The 25,724-nt window shown below is 39.4% G+C and overlaps 1 protein-coding gene across 1 annotated transcript in view; it reads right to left on the bottom strand.

Annotated features, from left to right (window-relative positions):
- The window catches only part of tbc1d14 (TBC1 domain family, member 14), a 43,836-nt gene extending 19,875 nt beyond the window's left edge, over positions 1 to 23,961 (bottom strand). The window contains 3 exon segments of the mRNA XM_063470274.1: positions 6,160 to 6,283; positions 17,522 to 18,284; positions 23,449 to 23,961. Of these exon segments, the coding sequence (XP_063326344.1) occupies positions 6,160 to 6,283; positions 17,522 to 18,284; positions 23,449 to 23,497 (936 nt within the window). The 5' untranslated portion in view covers positions 23,498 to 23,961.
- Between the last annotated feature and the right edge of the window lie 1,763 nt (positions 23,962 to 25,724).

The raw sequence follows: 25,724 nt of genomic DNA, 5'->3' as shown, positions 1-25,724 counted from the left end.
AATGTTTCATGTGAACTCATTGTGAAACTTAGCCCAACCCTATTATGTGATTTCAAATGGTCAAATGGTCCAGGATCTGAGTGGGTGTTAAGGCCTCCGGGAAGGGATCTCAAAACTGGATTATAAATGGCAGACAGTTGGTGTCGTAAACCACCACCTCTGTTCAAAGATGGTCGTTCACAGTGGACATAGATGGCTTCTTTCACTCCTCTTTTAAACCATCTGTCTTCTGTGTCCAAAAAAGTGAACATTGGTATCCTCGAAAGAGTGACCTTTGTCATTTAGATGCAGATGGACAGCCGAGTCTTGTCCCGTGGAGGTGGCTCTTCTATGTTGTGCCATGCATTTATGAAGTGGCTGTTTGGTCTTGGGGACACCCCCATAGGGCTTACAATCTGGGACTCTCCACCAATTACTCATAGAACTGATGAAGCTTCTCAAATGATAGGCGAAACGTCTTCAAGGAAACTTAAAGGAAGTCCAGATGCTTTTCTTTCCAAGCTCCTTAGACTGTACGTTCTGTACTTAACACTTAAAAGGTACTTTTTGACCAAGTTTGCTATGGACTCTGATTATTACTTTGGTCAGCTGGTGTGACCAATGTCTGGTATATGAGAACACCATGATGTAAATAGTAGACACACAAGAAACATGAAATTCTGCCTGTTAAGTTAGGTCAAGTTTGTTTTTGTTACGCACCCAAACTAAAACAAACGTCTCGCTCTTTTTTCTTAATCCTTTTTCATCTTCTGTCAGTAGAAGTTTGTCAATAGGATGATTCTGCCTGAGTACCAGATTGAGTTTTTATTAACCAACAGATTAAAAGGTTTGTGGTGGTGAAAAAAATTTAAGGTTAAGTCAGGAACAATCAAGAACCACAATGTCACTTTGTTTTTAATGCCAACCAATCCCATCATGTCATTATCCCATTTGCTCATTTATATCATCTATGACACCTGACCTTACTCATGTTGGGGTAATTAAATGTTTCTGAATTGCTTTCAAACAAGGATTCCAACTGCATGCAGTGTCTTTGGCACAGGACAGCTGACACATTAACAGTTGAATAATAGTTCTCACAGGGGAGCTGAGGAGGAGTCTGTAATGATCTGGCAGAAAGTGAACAATATCTAGACAAAAACATAGAACTGAATACTGGCATCAAACACTCCAATGAGACGTTTCAGATGAGCTGTTTCTTTTTAACTGCATCAGTGGTGACAGCAGGAGGAAATCCCTTGGATGTCCCTACAATAAAAAAAAAAAAAAGACAATGCTACTTCCACACTGCTACACATACTTTGGTAATACTTGGTAAAGGGCTACAGGTCAGGTTCCATGCAGTGGAGATGCTCTATCCCCTAGCTGGCCAACCAACCATCAACACATCCAAAAACCAGACATTATCTTTTTAGAGACATTCCAGCAATCATCACCCTGCTCCCCAACACAAAGCACAAAGCTACGGCTATTATGGAATAGCCTGAAAGAGGCTATTAAGGGATACCTGAGACGTCCTTTTCCTGTGCTGCTTCTCTTTCAACCTCTGACTACCAGTGTCCTCTGATTCTGCCAGACAAGGCGAGAGACAGTGGGTCATCACGCTCACAGTGCAGCTGCTCACTCACCATGAACGCTGCAGTTCTGTACAGACAGCCAGTCCTCCGGTGGGGGTTCGTCTTGAAAACCCTAGCCTAGCATCATTGCTGCTCCACAGGGCTCACTCCTGGCAACAGGAAACCCAGGAGGTGAAAAAGAAGGGCTGCTGACAGAGCAACACACCCCGCATTACAAAATGATGCAGCACCATGATACCCTGTTTCCTCCCCCCACTCTCTCAGTGTCCCTCACTTGGAGCGGTGACGCTACACTGATCCACTCTGCATCAAGTCTGTCAGTGCCGCTGCTGCGTGTGTGTCAGCAAATCAGCACCACCGTGTCGCTGCGCTCAAAGGAGCTCTGCACTCTGCTGTGCTCTGGCAGGCGCTCTAATCAAACCCTGAGTAATAGATTAGTTCACAGTCACTCTGGCCTCCACTCTCTTAATCCAGTCAGGACAGAATGAGCAGCTGCGACTTAAGAACTGATAGATCTTTTAAAGACAGCATAACAACACATGAAGAGATCTAAAATTGAATGAAGGCTGTGATTCCATTTCTAAACTTTCAGTTGCCTTTCAAAGACGCAAGTATCCAGAAAGCCTTTGTTGCTAAGGCTGAAACACAAAGTTCAACTAATGAAGGCTTCAGGTGCTGTGGCAACATTGTATCTGTACTCTGGACAGATGGAGGGATGGAAGACTTGCCGGTGGGGGGGGGGGGGGGGGGGGGGGGGGGGGGGTGTAAGGGTGTAGCCAAGTGTACAAGCAGATTTCAAGCATGGTGAGCTGTTTCACCATTCATAATAGATATTGGTCTGAATGAAAATGTTATTCTATTCATTTTATTTCTATGTTGTTCTGTATTTAATATAAACATGCATTAGCAGCAATTTACCAGTTGTTAGAGGTAGCTAACATAGCATAGAGGAAAGCAAAGGCTAGGCAGTTAAGAGGATTTTAGGCTGATAGAACCAATTTTTTTTTTTTTAAATAAAGTCAAATTATTGCAACCATGCAAAATGTAAAAAAATGATTTATTACTACTAAGTTTAGATAACATATGTTGTGACGCAATGTTGTGAACATTTGTTGAGAATCTTTTATTTTTTTATTTTTTTATGGTGACAAGAAGTAACTTGATTCCAATTATTATATTGTTCACACACATGAGTGAGGTGCTGGACACACAGGAGGGACTGGCTATAAATAACTGCATTATACAGTAAAAACAAATCACATTGAGACTAGATTAAATAAATAAGCGAGTAATCTAATTCTCTTTCTTTCATTGAATTTATCTGTGTCTCTTTTTATGCATTATTAATGTGAAATCAGACTCGAAGTCACAACAAGGCCTTAAAACACAGTGGAGCACAGTGATGTTTTACTCTCAGCAATGCAGAATTTGTGTACGTGACAGAATAATGATTCATAGCTTTGGGAAAAACTGTTAATGGAAACGGCACAGTGAGTCTCATAATAGCTCAACAATAACCGAGGCAAATAGGAGTCCACACAGAGTCCAGTAACCCCTCCTTGAAACAGCAGCAGCACTGGCTTAACAAAGCCTTGAAATCCGAGCCTTGTTAACTGATTCCTCAGGTCCAATATAGAGTTACAGCCACAGACACACTTGTGCGTGTACATGAGCACTTGTATATCAACATGCAATTTAAAACCAATACAAATACACAGTCAACAGTGCATTTACGATTTAAAGCCAACTTGTTAAAAGGTTACACATTAACAGAACCTTTAACTGAGCTTCCCATGCACAAAGATCACTGAAAGAGCGCTTCTTCCTTTGTATCAGAAACAGGGTAAATGGAAACACAATAACAGGTTTCTGATGGTTCTAATTACATGCTAGCATCTGGTTCTTTAGTTTATTTTATCAGCACAGAACGACCCTCTGCTTTTATTGAGCCTCGGGCACTTTTCTGTGGAAGTGGGAAATAATAAGTATTCAGGCACCAGCTGGCTATCTGGCAGTGTTGTCAAAGACCTTGACATTTTGAATACTGCATAACAAACACATGTTATTCTTGCTCTCCACTAAACCCAGTCACATAGAGAGAAACAGAAAAATAAGTATATATAATCTTTTAGCAGGTTCTACTTGTATACATGCAACTGTTTCTTCTATTTTGGCCATTTTACATCAAAAGACAAAACATTTTTTAGGCAGCCATAAAAAGAATTGAAGATTCATTATAACCTAAAAGCTGGAGCTCAAAGCGAATGGGTGTCCATAAAGGAAGCAACTACCAGCAACCACAGAAGGTCAATGAGATTGAGCAACTTCAAGAAAAGATGGAAAAAATACTGACCATATGAAGTTAAAATATACAGATCGTTTTCCTCTTTGAGGTGAGCAACTGCAGCTTGGAATGTCTGATAGCGACCAAACATCACTGTCTGTCAGGGATAATACGTGTAGCATGCTTACATCCCTAAACGAGTATATTATCAACTACTTCAGCTATCTGTCTTCCTGAAGTCCACTGTATTGTAATAACATGCTCCTGCTATAGTGACCATGCAAATAAAATTCCCCTTGTCGTGCAAAACCCAAACCATGACCGTGCATGCTCCCTGCTTTGAATAAACGAATAAATAGCTCAAGTCAAACATTTGATGGGCCATCTACTATACTTCTAAGAGCTGCTGAAGACAAACAGAGGGGCCGCTTCAATTTCTGCAAGTGGTATCATAAATATAGCAGCTGAAGCTGCATGTCATTTTTCAGCTGAGTACTCCTATTGTTCGAGAATACAGCAGATTGTATGCATGATCTTAGTATTTCGAACTTGCTTATGATGAGAGCCATTATGAACCAACTACTGACTTCTTTATCAGTCTTAAGAAGAAGTTATGAAGTTACTGTACTTGGCCTTTACCTCATGGTACAACATTAAGGCTCTGCTTAAAACTGAATCTAAGCTATCTGCTTATCTGTCTGACCTTTGAACAACAGATGCACACTCTGCAGAAACACCAATTCAAATCTGCACTTTCTGAATTGAACTGATCACATTTTGGGTCAGAGTTGGACCCTGGATCATGGAGCCAATGCTGACTTGTATTAGCGTCAGTTAACTTATGAATATAATACCAACGGTTTGTGCATCAGACAGCTGGCTGTACAGTTTGACTGGGGCTGTGATGGCAGCACCTTCTGCAGTCACATAAACCACTTCTGATGGTCTATGCCAAGGCCAGATCAACCCCATTCATAGCACACATGCGGAAGGCTGGTTTTCAAGGACAGTGACCAACTGGAGTAGGATGTTGATACCTTATCAGCTTTATCAAACTCCAGACTAAAAATTTAATTATACTTTCCATGGTTACTTTCCTGTTGGAGTCTTCATAATTTTATTTGATGGTTTCTATTTTTCTGTATAGTCACCACAAACAGCAGATCAGCTGCTCTGGGAAGAAAAATCCTCTGTTCTACTGAAGTACGCAAGGCCATGTTCTCTGTGACAACCAAGCAAAGCACACACAGAGCTGAATAAATGGGCTACAAACATACAAAACTCTCCTTGGTTTATAAGCAGGACAGTGAAACTTCATAAAAAGGAGAAACAGTTCCTTTTCTGATTAGTTTTCTCTCAAATGAGCAGTGACCTCCACCTCACACTGGGGCAGTTCCCAGCTGAGCAACAGGAATGAAATTTGGCACATCCCAAGTCTGAGAGAACAGTTCTCACCTGGAAAATAGTTAAAGGCACATACTGGTGAAGGCATAGGTTCATCTGCAGTGGTGCAGACACTGTACTGGTGTGCTTTGGAAATAAGAACTGAGTGTACAGCAGAGCTGTAAATTCATTGGTCGGTCTATGTTCTTACCCTCGCCTATGGCCACAGGCTGTAGGCAGGGACTGAAACAATGGCTACTTAGACAATACGTCCACATAAGCGTTGATATAGGAGGAAAAGAAGTCAAAACTGGAAGCCAAGATGTTGTCAAAGGTTTTTTGCAAAGTTTTTTCCACAAATTGTCAAGTTTTCTGCATCTGTGCATCTCTGAGCATGTGCTACAATATCATTAAAATGGCAGTAAAAACCAACACAGCTGTGTCTTCAACCCAGCTCTAGCGGCGGCAGCCCACCGTGCCAAGTTGCAAAAATCGAGAGGTGCATAAGCAGCCAACCGGCATCAAAACTGATGAGCAACACTACAAACACAAGCTATGCATCGAGCATAAAGGCCACATGAGATTAAGCTCAGCCACTACATTGAAAGAAGCCTGGTTCAGGAATCTTTTCTAGAATGTCGTCAGGATGCCTCTTTGGTTTGGCGTTTTAGGCATGTCCTACCAGGGAGGAGGCAAAGGACATGGTGAAGAAATGAATTGGAGAATGGAAAGTATGGTGGGGAAAGAAAGATCTGCACATCACTGCTTGGACTGCTGTTCGTCCGACCCAGACGCAACTACTGCCCACGTCTCCATCCTTTCTGGCAATTCAATAGGTATGCTCGTGCCACAAGCCACACACAAAATAAAGCCCCTTAGGTTCTGTTGAACCCCTGGTCTGATTACAGATTCTACCTTTTGTATTTTCTTAGGGTCTTTGAGGGGGCTTTCCCGAAGTGGGACTTTCCCAAACAGCTTCCACCCAGGATCCTTCTGCTCCACAGGCTGATTTTCCTTCACTCTCCTGGCAAACAGGCTCCTGAGAGAGGAGAATGACACAGAATTAGAATGGACGATAATTAGCTCATTATAACAGCAACAAAAAGGAAGGCGTTGACTACCTGCCTCCTGACTAAAGCAATCAGTGAGGTGTAACACTGTAGTGTGTGTGTCTCTACTACTGGAGAGGACAGCTGATGTAAAGCCACAGATTGCATATTTGACTTAAAGAACAAGGGGGTATAGGTCGCAAGCCATTTAACCTCCTACCTTATTATCAGGGATATTCAATTAAAATTTAAGGAGGTATAGTTAGAGAACATTTCCTCATACCAAGGTCTAAAATATCAAAGTTCCAAATGCATTATAATTTAATGCAATATATAATAAAGTAGCCCAATATTTGAATCAGTAGTACTTTGAAGTTTTAAGTTATATAAGAATATTAAGTCTCTACATTTATGGTAATTTCATTTTAATGGAGAAAGAAAATTCAACCAAAAATCCAGAAAGAAAATATTACATGAAGGTAATAAATAACAAATAGATTTGCATGTCTGAGTAAAATAAATATTTGATTCCCACAGATTGACTATAATCATGGGACATAGCCAATCAATTACAGATACTACTGATCTTAACTTGTTATGTGTAAACAGTACACCTTTCCACAGAATCAATTGCTTTTATTCAAACCTATCCACCACCACAGGCAAGACCAAAGATCTATCAAAGAACGTGACAAGACTGCAGATGTGCACAACGCTGGGCTACACAAGGATGAATTACAAGAACATCAGCAAGAAGCTTGGGGAGAATATGACAACTGTCTGTGCAATTATTCAGAAGAAACTATCACCCTTGAAGGAGTTCTTCCCTCACAGGGTGAGGATGATCACAAAAAAGATGGTGGATCAGCCCAGAGCTACACTTGTTAATGACGTAAGAACACACCAAGAACACCAAGAACACCACTTTTTTTACAACTACACGTTGAAACCTTGCAGCGTTCTAAGTTCCCCCCCTTGTTCATGTGGCCAATCTTACAAATTCAGGAGTATAACATTTCCCCCACTGTACATCGACTATTGTAGACAAAGGAAAAGGCTGACTAAAATAACAATAAGATAAATGTGAGAAATGTTGCACTAACGTAAAATAGAAATGGTCCATCAAAATCTAGTAATAGGTCTGGATTCAGATTCAGATCTGGATTGTAGTCTGCCTATTCGTGACCTAGGCACAATATGGAAGAAAGCATTGGGAAATGGTTGAATTTAGGGGTTTTCTGCCAGGTGTATAAAACTCAAGCTCTTAGCCATACACTGCATTTACAAACATTTGTAAAAGAATGGGTCATCTAAAGAGCTTACTGAATTTGAGTATGGTAGTAAAATAGGTGCCACTGTTGCAACAAGTCAGATTGTGAAATTTCGTAGTGGCAAGTGGTATCATTGCAAAACTAAAGTGTTTAAAAACCACATCAACATCATGTAAAGTTACAGAGCAGGGTTGCCATGTGCTGAGACACACAGTGCAGAGTTCCAAAATTCCCCTCATTATTGCCGCTTTGACTGAAGAATACTACAGTCATCCAATGAATTTTGTAAATTCCCATTTCAAATTAATTGTATCCAGTCTCCACTGCACCTCATTGAAAGTGCAGTGGTTTCAACCCACCTGGGGTTTAAATACTACATGCTAAGCTGTTGAAAAGCTTTCCTTTGTTCTACAACATTCATCAAGCCATTTAGCCAGCTATTCGGTTTTATTTTTATTCATTTATCACTGCGTTGATGTCACTGAGCTGTTAGAGGTGGCTTTAATTAAAAGCCCGAATAGAGGCAAGCTGTGAAAAGACACATTTAAATTGGTCAAATAAAAAGCCTCTTCTGACCAAGCAGGGCAAGAACAGGCACAATAGAAGGCTATAACATCAAAGAGCGCACACACTGCTGTTTGTCTAAGGCTGAATTTCATCAAGGGGTCTTATATAATGATTTTCACACATCAGCTAAATATTACATTTTCAAGCTTTGGCTCTCAGCAAGTTGTACAGACATGTGGAAAGAGCCGGGAAGGGTCACATAGGTCTAAATACACAAGTTGTCTCAGATGAATCAGTGACCCCTGACCTCTTAAGTGCTGCACAGCTTGACCTGTGCCCCGTGGGTTGGTCTCGAGAGTAGTGATGACAGGAAACATGCTGCCAAACACAGGACAGACTCATTCAATGACTGTCACCGCATGTACTACGGGCTTCTGTTTTTGCTTCGGAAAATTGCTTCATTCAAGATGTTCTACTGTGCTCAGTAAAAACATACAGTTCCTGTCATCTGGACAACAAAATTACATTGGCTCTTATCTTGCTTAATAACAGTAGTTATAAAGTTATTATAAAGTGCAATTAATACTAATCAAGAAGAAGCCGCATCATATCAAAAACAAGCAATGCTTTCCTGCTAGTAATCACTTATGTTCAATTACTAAACAAATCTTGCAGCTGCTCTAAAATTAGTTTGTAATTTTCCTTTTTTATGATTTGGTAATATTTCAGTTTTGTAGTTACAGTAAAACAGCCCGAGTTGCAAATATGACCTATATTCCACAAGAAAAAAAACTAACATACACATAGGCCAAACTACTATAATAAAGCTCACCACCTCTGAGCAGCTAACTCAGCTGAACTTCCCTTGGTCTAACCAAGTCAGATCTCTTCAGGAGCTTCTAATTATCTTAAGAAGCCAATTAAAAAGCTCCATTTTAAATTCAGAAAAGAAACAAATCCATGAGCTATGAGCCCTAAAATGCTGAGGCCTGAACAACTTATTCAGCAATATTAGCTGAGAATTAATAGGGAAGAAGTATTATTTATGCATAATCTGCAGGTCTTCCAGTATTCAGAAAGCAATGCGTTTTATGAGTTACAAAGCAATCTGAGGAGCAAATATCAGGAAAAAAAAAAAAACATTATTTCTTGTAGACCATTAATACTGTTAAGAATCAGAAGGTGAAGCAAGACAGAAAGATGACAATACCATCACACTGCAACCCTGGACAACATTTCAAACAGCCAAGCTTTACAGCCAACCAGCTGCAATTGCTTATGAAACATAACAAAGATACACATTAACCACTTTGTACTTTGCTAATGATTTACCATGGTGACATTTCAGTTTCCAGTGACAACCTGAAAACAAAATAACTTGATCTTAACAAGTAACTATCAGCCAAATCCTTGTATGTTCACAGTCAGGCTGAAGCTGGGCGAGCCGCCATTCTATTTACCCTCTAATGCCAACGCCTCATTCCTGCCTTGTTGTAGCTGCACGTTTCACATCAACCCTGCATATTTTCCGCTCTGCTTACTGATAACTATAGTACACAAAGATAATCAAAGTAATGGAATGTAACTCCCAAGGTGAAAAAAAAGAAAGCCGTTAAAAGCCAGCACTTTTAATATTTTACAAACTGTAAATGCACAGTGACATTTAAGCTGAACTCCTTTGCTATTTCCACAACTGCACAGACAAACCAGTGAACAAAAAAAACAAGTAACCACCATTTTCCATACTATTGCTATTTTCTTACAATTTTGACAAAGAAGTGCTTGAACGCATAAGATATCGGTAAATTGTACAGCACCATTTCACACTCAAATATAGAGGAAATGGTCAATTTAAGGCTGTAATATCTACTGACATCAAAGCCATCTAACTCCACCCACAGCAAACAGAGGAAGGAAACGTTAGCCTTCAGATTACAAAGAAACAAAAGATGGGGAGGATAACCGAGGAACGCATGGGGTGACGGAGGAAAGATTCATTTAGCCACAAAAACCAGAGGAAAGACGAGGGCTATTTAACAGATTTCTTTGAAGCTTGGAAAACTCACAGCAACTCAAGGAAAACTGCACCACAGACTTTGCACAGGCTGTACTGAATGCTATACTAAAGATTCCCATTATTATCATCCCTCATTTCCTGTCATATATTTACTATTAGAAAGACACAAACACAAAACACAAATTCACAGCTTAAAAAACCCAATTACACCCCTTTGGCTTCCAGAGAAATTAATAACAATAACAATCTTGGCAAAAATGGACATTCTAGCAAATTCACCACAAAATGAGAATGCTTAGAGAACCTGCTAAATGCAAAACTCCAAGAACTCCATCTCAGACTCAACATTTAACATGCTGACATTTGTAAACGTTCATGAAAGCACATTTAGAAAAAGACTTTTAAAGTATGGCTTGTTTGGAAGGGTTGTCAGCAGGAAGCCTATTCTCTGTAGAAAACAAAATGGATGAGCCCTGCGAAAGCTGATGAAGACCCAGAGGGAACATCACGAGTGTAGTATTGGATGATTCACGAAAACACGGCTAAACTCAAAGTTATTGAACTGATTCCTGGTCCACAGTTATCAGTTTGCTAATATGGAGAGCAAACTGATAGCTTGCTATCCATATTCTGGTAGATATAGATATATATAACTTGCTATCTATCTATCTATCTATCTATCTATCTATCTATCGTAAACCCAGAATTTAAGTGTTTTGATGGTGATTAGTGAGTTTAATAATGTCTTAATAGACAGAACCAAGTGTGCCACCAGAGAAAACGGACTCAGAGATCCACAGGGAAAGATAAATCGGGTTTATCTTTCACTGTACTTGGCAAAGATCTGGCAGATTTTACACCTGATGTGGTTCCCGATGCAAGCATCAGTTATCCCAATTATCTGGGCTGAGGACTAAAACCAGGAAGTTTAAATGGGAGCTTTGCTCCATGTGTAATTCCTCCTGAAGTCTTTTTCTGTGTTTTGAATCTTAACTACTTTAGGAGCTAATAAGGGAAGGGGTTCTTTCTTATCTGTCTGCAGTGGTGCTCTCTAAACAACCCTAAGCTTAACAACTATAAACCAGCTGCTATCCTGTGGCATGCAATGAAGATATTAGAGAAACTAGCTTTGGCTGGCCTAAAATCAAAATGGAAAGCATCTCTTGACCCTTTGCAATTTACTTAAATACCAAATCTGAGTCTGGATGATGCAATCATGCCGCAGAGACCATACTCCCATTTTAACAGTAACAGCTGCACGTTAAGGAACCTTTAAGAAATCTTGGTAAACATGCCCACCATCACAGGGATTACTAGAATATATTATTGTTATCTCAACCTAAAAAATAAACCCACTAATGAATCTTAAAATGTGGTTCAAAGCTTGGGAAAACATTATTTGGTCAATAATCAACTTTTGGGCTCAACCAACTAATTATTTATTATTTAAACAAAAATCTGTACATCTGTAACACAACAGCAATACTGAAAATATGTGATGTGCCAGAAAAAGTAAACTGTCAGCAGGGAGTAGTGAACACGAGTAACCGCAGAAAGCCTCTATAAAAGAACGCAACACAGATCAAAGTGCAGAGGCCAACACGGTGCCATCTTTAAGAAGCAAACTTTGACTTCAACTCCTGGATTACTCAACACCTCGTGTGGATGCCATGTGTTGTGTTTTTGCTTGTGTTTGGTTTTCATGTCTGCAGGAACATGATTTGCATTCAGTCGGGGCCAAAGTTGCTTCAACGTGACATCTGAATAGGTGCAGCTATGGTCGAGTACTCAAACGGAACAGCTAGAAAGAACCAAAGAACTGACTGTCAGAAATGTTTATTTATATGGTCAGTGTGAGCTAAGACACGGCACTAGATTATTATTTCCAAAGGATTTTAAGATTTTTAGCATTTCACAAATCTGGTTTTCAGCCTTGATGTTTGCAAATAAGGTGATAAAGTGTCTCAACAGGTCACAGGCCTGAATATACAATAAAGAGACATGACACAAAAATATTAACACAAGCCATCTCAAGTAGAAAAGCAGATTCATTTCATAGAAAACATAAAATAACCAGGACAAAGAACTGCTCAAGGCTGCCAAGCAGAAAAAAAAAAAATCCAACAGGACACAGTAGCCATGACATGTCAATCAAGACACAAACTTATGCCACCAAATACTGTTCATTGTCCTACCTGTCAGTGTACAGCATGAGCGATGGAGTTGCCATCCTGCTCTGTTAATGCAATTACACAACAAAGAAACAAGAGCCTGGAGTCTAAGCTTCAAAAGACGATAAGAGGAACAGAAAAATAGCAAAAACCCTGTGGTTAAACTCAAAGATCATCAAGTCCCACTGCATTTACAGCTTTTACTACAGAGTGTAAAAAAAGCCCTACACAGCCACTTTGTTCAGGGAGAGTGGAAAGGAGGGAGCTGCTCCTCTGTGTCCCCACCTCCTCAGTCACAAGGCTGACTTCTAAACAAATGGGATGTAAGGAACAGGAAGAATGAGTGTGAGAAGCAGGAATCTGAAGGGCAATCAGTAAATGAGTAACTTTTACTTGTGACGAATGAATAAAAACAGGGATGACGAGTTGAGTTTGAGGGAGTGCCAATTTAACACGTGATGTTACCTCATTAACTGATTAATTCAGTCAGTAAACATTCTGAGTGTGTTTGGAACTTGGATTCAATTTGAGGAAAACCAGAGCAGGCAGTGGATCATTTCATTCCCGTCATCCTACCCATCTAATAACTACAACCAAAACAAAATTTAAACTCGTGGTTTTGATTCAAATGCATCTTTCCTGAAATATATATCGGGAAAGATGCATTCAGCAGAGAGGAATAGTACATTTCTTGCAAGTCAAACAGAATAAGGAAATTCCAGGTTTGGCTTCAGTTCCTAAAAGAAATAAAGCGTCTGAAAATTAAAATAGAGTCTCTGCTCCACTGATCAGAGCATCTCTTCTTACATTCAAGTAAAACCTCCAGGCACCGATGAAAAGAGGATTTAAACCAAGGTCATCTCAAATCATCACATTTTTGGCACCTTTCCTTTGCCAAGTGAACTCCTACACGAATACAGAGACAAGAAAAGGGCTACTTTCAGCTGATCTATTACAACAGCGGGCAGTTCCACATGTTTGATTTGGCAGAGTCTTGCACCGGATGCCAAATACGAAATGATTCACACACTAAATCAATGAAATGTTACATTTCGGTAGCAGAGTACATCTAGGTTAGAGGAAGAAAGAATGAGACCATGCGATCTGACACACGTGGCAATGGCACCAGCAGCCTCAAGCTGAAAGCGGTCTCAGTTGAGATTACACTTTTCAAAACTGAATGCACACAACAATCTCTGCAGCATCTGTAGTGCTAAATGCAAAGCTATCCATGACAACACACTTGATCTGAAATAAAAGCCTGGTCAAATACAAAAAGAAATCTTGGTAGACTAAAAGACTAAAAGCCTAAAAGCTTAAGAGTGTTCCTCAGAACGTGTGCAAAAACCTGAAAGTCAAATGAAAGTTCCAGCAGGCAACTTTAGCATGTCTGCTGCCAGCTTACAAGAAGTTGAACCCAAGGATGATGATGAAACTTGTGAGACATCAAAAACCTCATTAGCATTTTCTTCAGGTAAATAAGTAGTTGGATATGTTCTTGTTGGCTGGCATTTTTTAACTTAGCATTTTTAATACTGGCCCCATTGAAATGTCATAATCAGCAACCCATTTGTGGTAAAATGTGTAATAGTATATCCAAAACCTTAATATGTAACCATTATCAATATTAGTCTAACATTGCTATTTAAGAATTTAGTATGCAATCATTCCCACAGTGATGTCAACATCACAGGTATTGTCAGACAACAACTAATGCAGCTTGGGTGGTGTGTGTGTAATGTTATAAATACATAACAAAATGTTTTGAAATGATGAGTATGCAGTATGGACTTATTTTGTAAGAGAATGTGTGATTGCAAAACTGGTGAAGGACCAAAATATTTTACTGGTACTAAATTCCATGCACAGGCAGGTGCACAGGTACCCATATCTCTATTAGATAATACAATTTCACTCCATGTTATTTAATATTTAACTGTACACACTAAATACAATAATAATAATGCATTATTTATTGCCCAACTTAAAAGTTTTAAAGCACTGTGGAGGTGTTGAAACTGTGTGGTGTAAGTGAAACTGAGTGAAAGGTTTTACGAACACAGATGTTAAAACAGCACAACAGTTGCTGGGTCACAGCAATGAACAGGATTCCCTACCAGAAGCGTGATACAAAAACTTAAAAAGAAAAAAGCAACAACAAAAAAAAACCCACACTTTGACAGATTTACATTCAATCAGATTAGTAAATAAATCTTTTAGTTAAAAGTCGACTCTTCGGGAGCAAATCCTAGTTTAGTGTTTGTGCTCCGTTTACCCACCATCAGCAGCTGCTTACTACGAGGGCTACGGTCTCCATTCTGCTGCCTTTTCTGTGCACTTAACCCTCTTACTTCATCTTAAATAGTCTTAGTAAACTGCTGTTCCCCTTAGGTGCTCTATCTGTAACATGCACGAGGAGGAGGAAGAGGAAGGAACACCACACCTTTAACTGCACACATTCAGAAATGGGAAGTAGCCCATTAGATGCAATGTCATGACAGTATCGTCTTCACAAACAGAGAAGCAGTGCACACTCTCTTAGGACAATTTATGCTGTTAAGGACTTTCCCTGCCAGAAAACAGAAAATTCCTCAGGATCTGAGATACTGGGTAGGGATGCACATATCTGATAGTCGAATATAGGGGGAGAGTATACAGAGTGCTTTGAATAAACACAAATATGCTCCTCTGCAGGCCTCTAAAAATTCCAGCTGCACATTTGGATCACGCTGTGCATCTGTTGAATACTGAAGCAACCCCCCCCCCCCCAAAAAAAAGAAAAAAGAAAACCCCAAAGATCTAAAAACACAGTATGAAGAGTACAAACAGGAGTTGCTAACATCAGCACAAGCAACAGTGGTCAACAGACCAGTTAATATGTAACACATCTTTTTGACACTGGCCCCATCTGAAAGCAGCAACGTGCTACCACCACTGAAACTTCATAACTTCTCCATGACACAGCACAGAGGAAGTTGACAGCAAAGGGTCAGCCATTTGAAGGGATTTCACACGTGCTACAGCAATTAAGTCTCTTTGCAGTAATTCATGTAATTAATAGCAAACTATAGTCAAGTGAGTTAACATGAGCCAGAAGCTCCAAAAACAGCACTTTCCTTGTTGGCTGCTCTCTCCCCTTTTCGCTTTATGTTCGTTTTAGCACTTGTGAAGCTTTTACTGCACCTACAGTAGAATATGGAGTTTCTTGTTAGACCCACTCTGCACGTGTGGCTCTAAGAGCAATGCTTAGTGCTGAGAAACTACTATGAACATAAATGAGAGCAGCAAATTCTCACTGAGCTTAAATTAAATCTGTTTTGTTCACCATGGTTTTGTTATTGTGTATTGTTTTACCAACAAATACAACTTCAGCACATTCATGAATGAATTTTAGATTTATGTTATAATGAATGGGATCAGTAATAATTGGTCTAACTAACTGGTCCATTCGTACTATTGAAACACGATGTGCTGGGAGCTAGTGTCAAAAGGTGTGAATAACAAGCAAACCCAGGCTTTACCAGGGGTGTTCATATACTAGTCTGTATCTTAAACACTAGAGACAACATGTAAGTGGTAGCTAGGTTGCTGCTGTGGTTTAAAGCTGCTATCCGACTCATCCTTGGCCATGAGTTGGATAAGTAGAGGTCAGGGTCATGACCTTTTATGTTCTGGGTGAGCTGCAATTTCCAAGAGTGGTGGAATGGGTCAGAGAGATATTTTGCTTAATGCACGTTTGTGAAGCAATCTTAAGCATAGAAATTCTGCAAGTCAAAGAGGAAGTTGACAATGTAGTATTATCTCACTAAGGCTGGCTACAATGCTGCTTTTTGTTTTTCTTCTTCTATTTCTGCCCTATTATGGCCTCATAACATTTGTGATAGATCAATATTTCTGCCCACATATTTCATTATACTCCAGCATGGTGCAAAGATCTTGAAGAAAGTTTACAGCCCTTAATTTGTAGTTTATATCCAAAGACACAGGCTCTTTAGATTTTTTTTTGATTTTTTTTTAAGTGTTCTTGGGCATCAGTTCTTCAGACTGTCTGGAGGTCTTTTAAAGTTTTTCTTTGGACAACTGCTGCTTTTTCATAAAACAAAAGGCAGCCAATATCCAAAGAAGAGCTCTACGAATGTCCTTCCCAAATCCTGCAGAACTACTCTAAAAGACTTATGGAAATTACAAGTACTGTTGTGTGGATCACACCACATATACTGATTTCTCTGATACCACATATTTATGTTCTAGAATCGATTCTCATATTAAAATATTGATATTTTAGTAATTTAGTAATAAATTTGTACTTTATCATTAACAGGAACACAGTGGAAAGTAACTGTTATTGGGATCATCTAAATGATTGGTAGGAACAACTCCTTCCTGTTGTAGTGAGATGCAAAATGCTGCTGTATAAATGTGTCATGGCTTACATATGCTCACCAACTCAGTTGACAATAATGGCTGATTGCAAGCAGAGTCATGTTCCAGCTAAGATGTGATTTGTGGCACATGTGGCAAGACCACAAACAAAAATAAATCACAGCACAAATATGATGACTTGATGATGAGGAGGAGAGGGACAGGTGATGCTAGGGCAAGACAGACGTCGCTTGCGGAGTCCTTTGGTGCTACAGGCACCATCTTGGTACAGGGGGAGAAAATGTGGAGATGTGTACCACAGCTGCCAATTTTTGAAAAGTGACTTATGTCTAGGCTTAGTTTTTGTTTTGATGTTTAAACAAGTTGAATTCCCCGCACCCTTAAAACTATGGAATCATATTTGTTCAAATTTACATTAATAAATATGGTAATGAAATAAATACATGCCTGAATGAGTTATTACTTTTAGATGTTTACCCTCAGATTATGAATTCAATTGACCTAGATTTAGTCAAGGTTATAGAGTACATCATTTAAAGTGGATTATATAGGTTAGGTATCATCAAAATATATAATCTATATGCAAAAAAACAGCTATTTTATGCTTCAAAAAAAATAAAAATGCATCCAATAAAAACACAGCTCAAAAATATTTCATATATAAGACAAATAGATAATAGCATGCGTCTAAAAAATTTTCTCAGCTGTATTATTATTTTCAATCATTTGTTTCGAATGATTGTTAATTGAATATTCCAAAATGTAGGTACAGGGTTTTTTTTATTTCTTATATGATAATTGTTCATAATTAAACAACAAGAACAAATAGTCTGTGGGGGTGGGGGGTTACAAATACAAAGTACAGAACCATGGACTTACCTTGCAAATAAACTTGCTAGTGGTCCCAATTTTCTCTGCCTCCCATCCTCTTCTTTCTGCATGACTTCTGCCGCCCATAAGTCTCTGGAGGTTCCCGCTGAAGACGACAACACCACTTCTGAAAAGTGGTTAGTGCTGCTGTCGGCTGTCTCCAAAGTGACAATCGCACTGGAGTCGGACGTAACTGTGAAATCCAGGATGTCTTCGTTGGAGACCGACAGTTCTGTGCTCATGCTTGACACGCTGCACACAGAGATGTCATCACTACGGTTTAATGCTCCGCCCCCAACACCAGCTCCCATGGTGGAGGATAATCTGAGGGTGGGGCTAAAGAGGCGGATGTTGTCATAGCCACTGCGGGGAAAGGTGGAGGATTTTCGTACAGTGGTGCTATCAGAGGGATCATTGTCCAGAGGTAATGTGGCGGGGGTGTCGTGACTCGATTCCAGCATAAGGCCTCCGTCGCTTTGCCGTTGGTGACTGTGAAGGAAGGGCTCCGGAGGATTGATCTCCAGAGTGGGGATACCTGAGTCCTGGGAAGTCAGGCTGTGGTTGTCTGGCTCCAGGTCTGGGTAACTTTTCTGTGGGCTGCTATAACAGACAGTAGTGGGCGAGCAGGATGGCTTGTAGATGGGCAGGACGGCGTTGCTGTGTGTGGCCGCTCTGGCCTCATGGCAGTGATTGCTGATGTGATCATTTAGGTGAGAAGCCGTCGTGTCTTTGACCACAGAGCCATTCTCCACTATGGTTCCTCCAGACATAACTGTAAGAAACAGAACTTTCAGTTTAATACAGTTTATACAACATAAATATATACATTCACCTCCTGATAACTAGTTTGAGCCCATTTGCTGTAGTCTTTCATAAAAAATTTGTAAAAAAAAATGTGACAATTCCATTGTTACATTGTTGAAATAAAGAAGCACAGAGAGTGCAAACTTCTGGCAAGGCAGCTCATTCTCTGGTCTCCTTTCTTTCTTTCTTAATAGACTAAGTTTAAAAATAATTAGTGCTGTTAAAATTAACGCGTTAAGTAATCCGCCATCACGGTCAACGCGATTAAAATTTTTAACGCAATGAACGCATCTGGAGTGCAGAATGACTCAAAATCCCCGAAATGTTTCTGTCAACGCATTTTGGGCAGTTTGTCCAAGTAGAGTTACCTTCACACATGCGCAAATGTGCAGTTGATCTGGTAGTGACGGGCAGCTGAACCAATCAACTCAATGTGGAAGATGATAAACGTACGTTTGAGTATTAAAAAAAAAAAAATAACAAGACGGAACAGTCGACCGACATAGTATTATGCACATTCTGCAAGAAGGAATTTTCTTTTCACCGAAGCACTTCCATCTTAAAATATCACATTGACGTGAAGCATACATTAGTCGGGGATGCTGCAAGGACTAACGCGTCACCAAGCTTGCAACAAACCACTCACGGAGCATCGGGGACTCAGTAACTCTACCTCCAAAATATTGACTGGCACAATTGCCAAGTGGATTGCAACAAACTGCAGACCTATTAATATCTTTGGGAACATGCGCTTTACATAGCTTTGGTTCCTCGTTTCAAGGACTTGAAGCCTCCCCAAAAGTGACAGAGAGAGAGTGGATAAATGTTTACAGAGTTTTTTGTTAACATGAATGTTCAAGATGTTCAATAAACATGTTAAGTACGTATATTTTCCCTTTTTTCTCGAGTCTGTTTGCTCGTGCAAAATGAAATGCGATTAATATAGAATAAAAATGAATGATATTTAATCGTGATTAATCAAAATTAATCCAGAGTAACCCTGTGATGAATCTGATTAAACATTACCTATTAATTTTCAATTCAATTCAATTTTATTTACATAGCGCCAAATCACCTCTAGGAGCTTTATATTGCACAGTAGCTCGTACAATAACAAATACAGAAAAAAAAAAAAAAACAATCATATGACCCAATATGAGCAAGCACTTTGGCGACAGTGGGAAGGAAAAACTCCCTTTTAACAGGAAGAAACATCCGGCAGAACCAGGCTCAGGGAGGGGCGGGGCCATCTGCTGCGACCAGTTGGGGTGAGAGAAGGAAAACAGGATAAAGACATGCCTATTAGTAGTGGTGCAACGGATCATGGTTGATCCGTAATCCGAACCGATCCCACTCCACGGTTCGGCACGCACGTGATCCGAAGATTCGAAAAAGAAGGAAAAACAGTATGTGTATGGTGCGCGTGGTCAGTCTGTCAAGCGATAATTATGGCCAGTGCTAGCAGTCTAAGTGGAGGAGCAGAGGAGTTTGCGGTATTTAAGCAGCCCTTTGCTGCCCAATCCGACCGGGCTAAAAACTACTGGGGTGTTTAGCTGCAGACGGGAGGCCGTATTCCGTTGTGCAAAACAAGGTGTTTAAACTATGATGAACGTGCTTGAGCCACGCTATGATATCCCGTTGCGCGTCCACTTCAGTGACAAGATCGTACCCAGGCATGTATGAGCAGGAAAAGTTTAAAGTTATGGCTGAACTGTCCCAGGCATCTTCTGTTGCCCAACTACAAATGGGTGGACCTCCAGGTCAACGGAAAGCTACGTGACCCTGACCGCTCATTATATCACAGCGGAGTGGTCGATACAAAGCCCTGTACTGCCCTATATTGCACCTTAATATGTTTTTATATAATTGCATGGAATGAGTCTTGAGTTGAATGTTTTTAATAGGCAAAAAATACTTAAATAAGTTAATAAGTAAATGTTAAAATTTTGTCTTTTTTTGCTGATCCGGAAATTGATCCGATCCGTGACTTAAAACCGTGATCCGATCCGAACCGTGAGATTTTTGATCCGTTGCCCCACTACCTATTAGTATATAGGTTTTTTAAAAAGTTGTATTTCACAGGAGAGAACCTGTGTTAAAAAATTGAAGAAAGCTATTCAAATTCTCTTTGAATTTAAGCATACATTCTTTGTGTTTATTCTCCATTTACTTCATTATATTGCATAAATGTCAGTTACAAGCTTAAATATAAAGTTGAAAAAATGTAATTACAACCAGGCTATTGAAGTAATTCAAGTAATTGCAATTAATCGCAAATAATTACAGAAAATTGTGCAATTAATTAGTTAATTCTTTTAATCTATTGACAGCACTAAAAATAATGTAATATGGAGTCAAATTGATAGAAAAGCAGTGCATTATAAAAGTGAGATCAGAGGTGAAATGTGACATGACATTTAGATGCAAACTATAATGTGACATTTAGTATCCCCATATACCAGTTTCAAATGTTGCCAATATAACCAGAAGGCAGTAGTACAGTTTTAAAGATAAGACAGTTTATGAAAGCTTGACCTTATTTGACCTTGAAGAAGAGGTCAGAGGTCCAAATGTGATTGCAAAGGTGGGAAGCGGCCTTTCTCCAAACAGCTTGTGTGGAACATGGCTTTAACTTTCTGCAGTTAAATCACCGCCCTGCAGCATCTACATACCCATTTATGGAGGAATTTCTCAATTTCTCCTTCAGTTTGTTGAGGTTCTGGTTGCGCTCTGAATACAAGTTCATGCACATTTTTCCTTAATGTGAATTTCTCTATATGCAGACACCAACAGATTTTTGGTTTACAAAGATTTATCACAGCTAATCACCATCTTATCAAACACATTGCACACAAATACCAACTTGACCCCATTCAATGGCAAACTGATAGGAAACTCATCGCTCATCATCTTATTTTCACTTTATTGGCGCCTTGATGCAATAAAATCCTTTCAATAACAGCAACTGACTGCACTGTCTTCAAAGCAACTAGGAAAATAAATCTCAAGTTCTCTGCACACAGTTGGAATACCTTTGGTTAGTTTTCCCTAGTATGACTGCACCATAACTGAAATGTTTTAATTTGCATTTTGTTTAAAGTGGCTATATAGGGGTCATTTGACAGCTCAGTGTTGTTATTCGTGGACTTTAGTAAAAAAGATCCCACTTCTCTCCTTCACAAACAGAAAGTTTGAATAGTAGGTGAGTGAAGCTTCTGTGCTCACAGAACCTTAAGCTCAAATAACCACATCTATGATATCTCCTCTCAATAACATCATCAAGGCCCAAGAGTAAGAACAACCTAGAAGTGTCTAGATCAGTCTGAGCTTTTGGCCCACAGGACTTACTTGTACACGCAAAACTTGTACTTTGTCTATGTTTAATACGGGCATCCAATCTTTCAATAAACACCTGCATAATCAAATAACCACAGCTTTATTAGAATTAATGGGCTAAGCAGACAAACTGCAGAAAGGTTATTTTTGACTGTACATCCCATTGATATTGGTAGCTTTAATACAATAGGATTAAAGGTTTCCTCTAATTGACATTGGATACACGAGCGTGTGAGCCTAACTAGGTGAAAACTAATCCTAAAGTAACCCGACTGTAACTGGAGTCTGCAGTGTAATGTGAACATGTTTTCTTCTGGGCTACATCATGCTCCAACCCCAGCTTAGAAGCTAGTGTGTCTAAGCTCTAAGCTGCATTAGCAGTGACATGAGAGAATTTCAGGAATCCTTTCATTAAACCAATTCTGATGCGGGGGGGGTGGAAATATCAAGCACTCTGGCAACAAGGGAAACTCTCATAAACTTCAGGACACACATGGTGGGTTTAGTGTTCCTACTACATAACTCACAGTGCCCCGACTTCCTAAATTTAATCACACAGAAATTAACGACAGGCATGTTAAGACAATAAACAGGTCACGATTAAACCAACTACGCCCTAATCAGTAAAAATAAATACCCTTTCAAAGTCAAAACCCTAAAAGAGTTGAGTGCTCTCCAAAGCACTGACACACAAAGCCAGATTCTTACCCAAGCTCTAAACCCTGACCTGCAGGTAGTCATGTGAGCCAGGCAGACTTTGTCCCAAAACACAGCAACAGGTTGTGCCACTGTGGAAATCAAACTACAAGCAGAGGAGAGGTCACCAACAAATGTCAAAATTAATAATGATGACTTTACGGTCATTATTATTAATACTGCTATGTATTTGGAAAATATTAAAAGGTCTTAACAGCTAAGCACTGAAATGTAAAAGCTGTGAAGCATGCGGCCACACCAGAGAGTTTTTTTTGTTCTTTTAAAAGTCATGAAACAGAAACAACAAGATTGCCTTCATTGTCTGCCCAACTGAGCCGCCCATTTGAATACACACACACACACACACACACACACACACACACACACAAATCTGGTTCTTCAAGTCATGATATGATGACTCTATGGACACCATAAGGAAATGCAATATTACGCCACTATATCCCTGACTAACAACAGAAATTGTGAAAAGTGGGCCAACACTTTCACAAGCAATGGAGCCAGTTTTCAGTTTACCTATATTTGTTTGAAAGCACAACACGTGTTATGGCATAACCCAATTCCAAATATATGTGTCAGGTATATGGAAGATTCCAGTTTTCAGGAGTGGTTACAAATATTTATTCCATGCTAATATCTCTTTCTAATAAATTGAATGAAAGTTCAAGTTTTACAAGAAACTTTTATTTATTATTTATTTTGAAATGATGTGCTGAACTGAAGACTAGCCATAGCAATTTGCAAACTCATTCAGTGACGCTTGATATTTGAGATATGTGACGAAATAAAAGTTAAAGGGTTGCATTTTCTCTGCGCAAGTGCTGTTTAATGTATAATTAATCTATGCCGAATTCATGCCCGTCTCTATAAAACACGAATTATTCAACTGGTCATAGTTAAATATCTGTGTAAATTCGCGATATTACATAGTTTCGATTCTTAAAAGTTTTTCTAATGTAGCTTGGTGTGACATACGTCACCAGGGAGGGCAGCACACTCAGTGTCAGGGTCACGGTGAACATGTCATGTTGTCTAACCGCGATAAATACACAGAAGTGAGACCGTGCTCGACAGTAACGTACCACAGTGGTTCTCCCTCCGGTCCTGCGTGTCGTGGGCCGTGTTGGCCATGCTGCCGGTTAAAGCTACAGGTGGGTGACAGGTAGGCGCTGGCCGGAGTGGTCCATGATGATGCTGTGACTAGTGCTGCACCACCATCAACTCCCAGCCCCCTCAGCGGAGCTTCGCCCAGACGAACAGCACTGAAGTCAGCTCATTTGTTGTCGAATAAATTCCCCGGAATTCAGCCGGAATGCGGCCAGTGAACACACAAACGCCGCGTTGAACCGCACTTGCTCGCCAAGTGCACTTGCCGCTGACGCCAACTCACTAATTTCACGAGCGCTTCCTCAAATGGAACCAACACTTTTTAAAATGAGAGACACATGTTGGTTTAGCCTTCCCGGCATCACAGCAGGACAGGAAGTGCTTCTCCGCTCTTTTGTGAATTATAGAAGCAAGCACATTTCTCAAGTTTCTCCGGAATCGTTAAGATTTCATACCTGTGTCGATGCTTCTGCCGCCATTTTAAAACAAACTTGTACGGAGAGTACGGTCTAATCGAGTAAAGAGTGCTCCCTGTCGATGGTTCACCTGTCTGGACCTGAAGGCATTATTAATCGACTTCGCAACCTGAGGGCTTATTATTCATATCACTGACCGTATGTTCCTTCTACGATATAGACGATTGTATGACGTAGAAGAGTAGTCCTCCCAAAATAAACAATTACATAACATTTTTAAAGGTTAATGTTAGAAACACATTTTATTAAATGTATGTTAATATTAAAATCATATTGAGCCAATATCAACAGAAGTATATTCAATAGCATTGTAAACTGAAATTTCACAAATTGCTATATTAACTGAGCACCTGCTTATCAAATTGTGAAAAAACTGTCATTCGAAGTGCTATAGGCCTGAAACCTTTAAGAAGATCAACTCTGTATAAATAAAGTGGAATTCTACAGAAGCAGCTCTGGGAAAATGTATAATTGTTATGACACAAAATAATGTACAGAGTTATCTATATATATGTCTGCACCATTTTGGGTGGCATTCCTTTACAGGCCATATGAATAAAAAGTTGATAGTAGTATTTTTAATTGTACAAATCCTGTAGTGACAACAAAACTTTGTTTTAAATAAATATTTTACTAGAAAAATAATATTTTCTTAATAAAATATTTTTTTCTGCTGATAGAAAACCCAGCTTTTGGTTACACCATGACATTTTCATATCCCAACTCTTCTGTAGCATCCGCACAACTTCACAAAAGACCTGTAAAACATGGCTGTGAATTCTGGATTGTATTGTAACATATCATCAACTACTTAAGTGTATATTTTCTTATAAACATTTATTCTCAAGCTATTCCCAATTCCCGTTACATATTTATAGGTCTAAATAAGGGATAACTAGAATTAATATGAAGTAATATGACACTGTTGAATATCTGGAAGTCCTACTCCTCTTTTTGTTCATAAGTTTACAACAGATTTTCTAATTACTAATAAAAGTTTTGTGCAAAGCAGCAATTATTCATCCACACTCAAAAAATATCAAGGTTAAAATATTAAGTGTGTCCATACAGGTGGATTGCAGTTTTATTAAGTGCAATTTCTAAAATTAATCTAAAGTGTTCGGTGGCTGGCCTTTCACTTAGAGATAAGGTGAGGAGTTCAGCCATCCGGGAGGAGCTACTCATCCACCACATGAGGTGGTTCGGGCATCTAATATGCCCTGGTGTTGCCTTGGTGTTCCCACAGACAAGCTGGAGGAGGTGGCCGGGAGAGGGAGGTCTGGGCTTTTCTGGTTAGGCTGCTGCCCCCCGTGAACCGGCCCTGGATGTGCGGAAGAAGATGGATGGATGGATGAAGTGTGCATTAAATCAACTTAAAATAAATGAAATAAATACATACTTTTTACTATGTACAGCATGTTTCCTGTACATAGTAAATTGATAGCAAATGCATAATCATAATAAAGTAATATAGTGAACTTTTAACGAGAAGGCACAGATCAAGTCTGACAGAAGCAACAGTCACACATGGGATAATCATTTATCTCGTTTGGTCATAGTTTTACATCTTATTAACACACATTGGGTTTATTTGACAACCACAAACATCACATTCATTTTATTCTGTTACATTAGAAATATAAAATCTAAATGTGTATGTGTGGATAATCTCATAACATAATGTTAAATATTTAGTCACAATTCTTCAGTGCAATGGATAAATTATTTAAGGCTGTTGCTGTTATATTAGCCTTTCAAAAACCAGCCAATAATGT

The sequence above is a fragment of the Pelmatolapia mariae genome, linkage group LG3_W (genome assembly GCF_036321145.2).
Source record: "Pelmatolapia mariae isolate MD_Pm_ZW linkage group LG3_W, Pm_UMD_F_2, whole genome shotgun sequence".
Lineage (NCBI taxonomy): Eukaryota > Metazoa > Chordata > Actinopteri > Cichliformes > Cichlidae > Pelmatolapia > Pelmatolapia mariae.
Note: the sequence above shows the minus strand (reverse complement) of the source record. Positions and strands in the feature narration are given on the sequence as shown.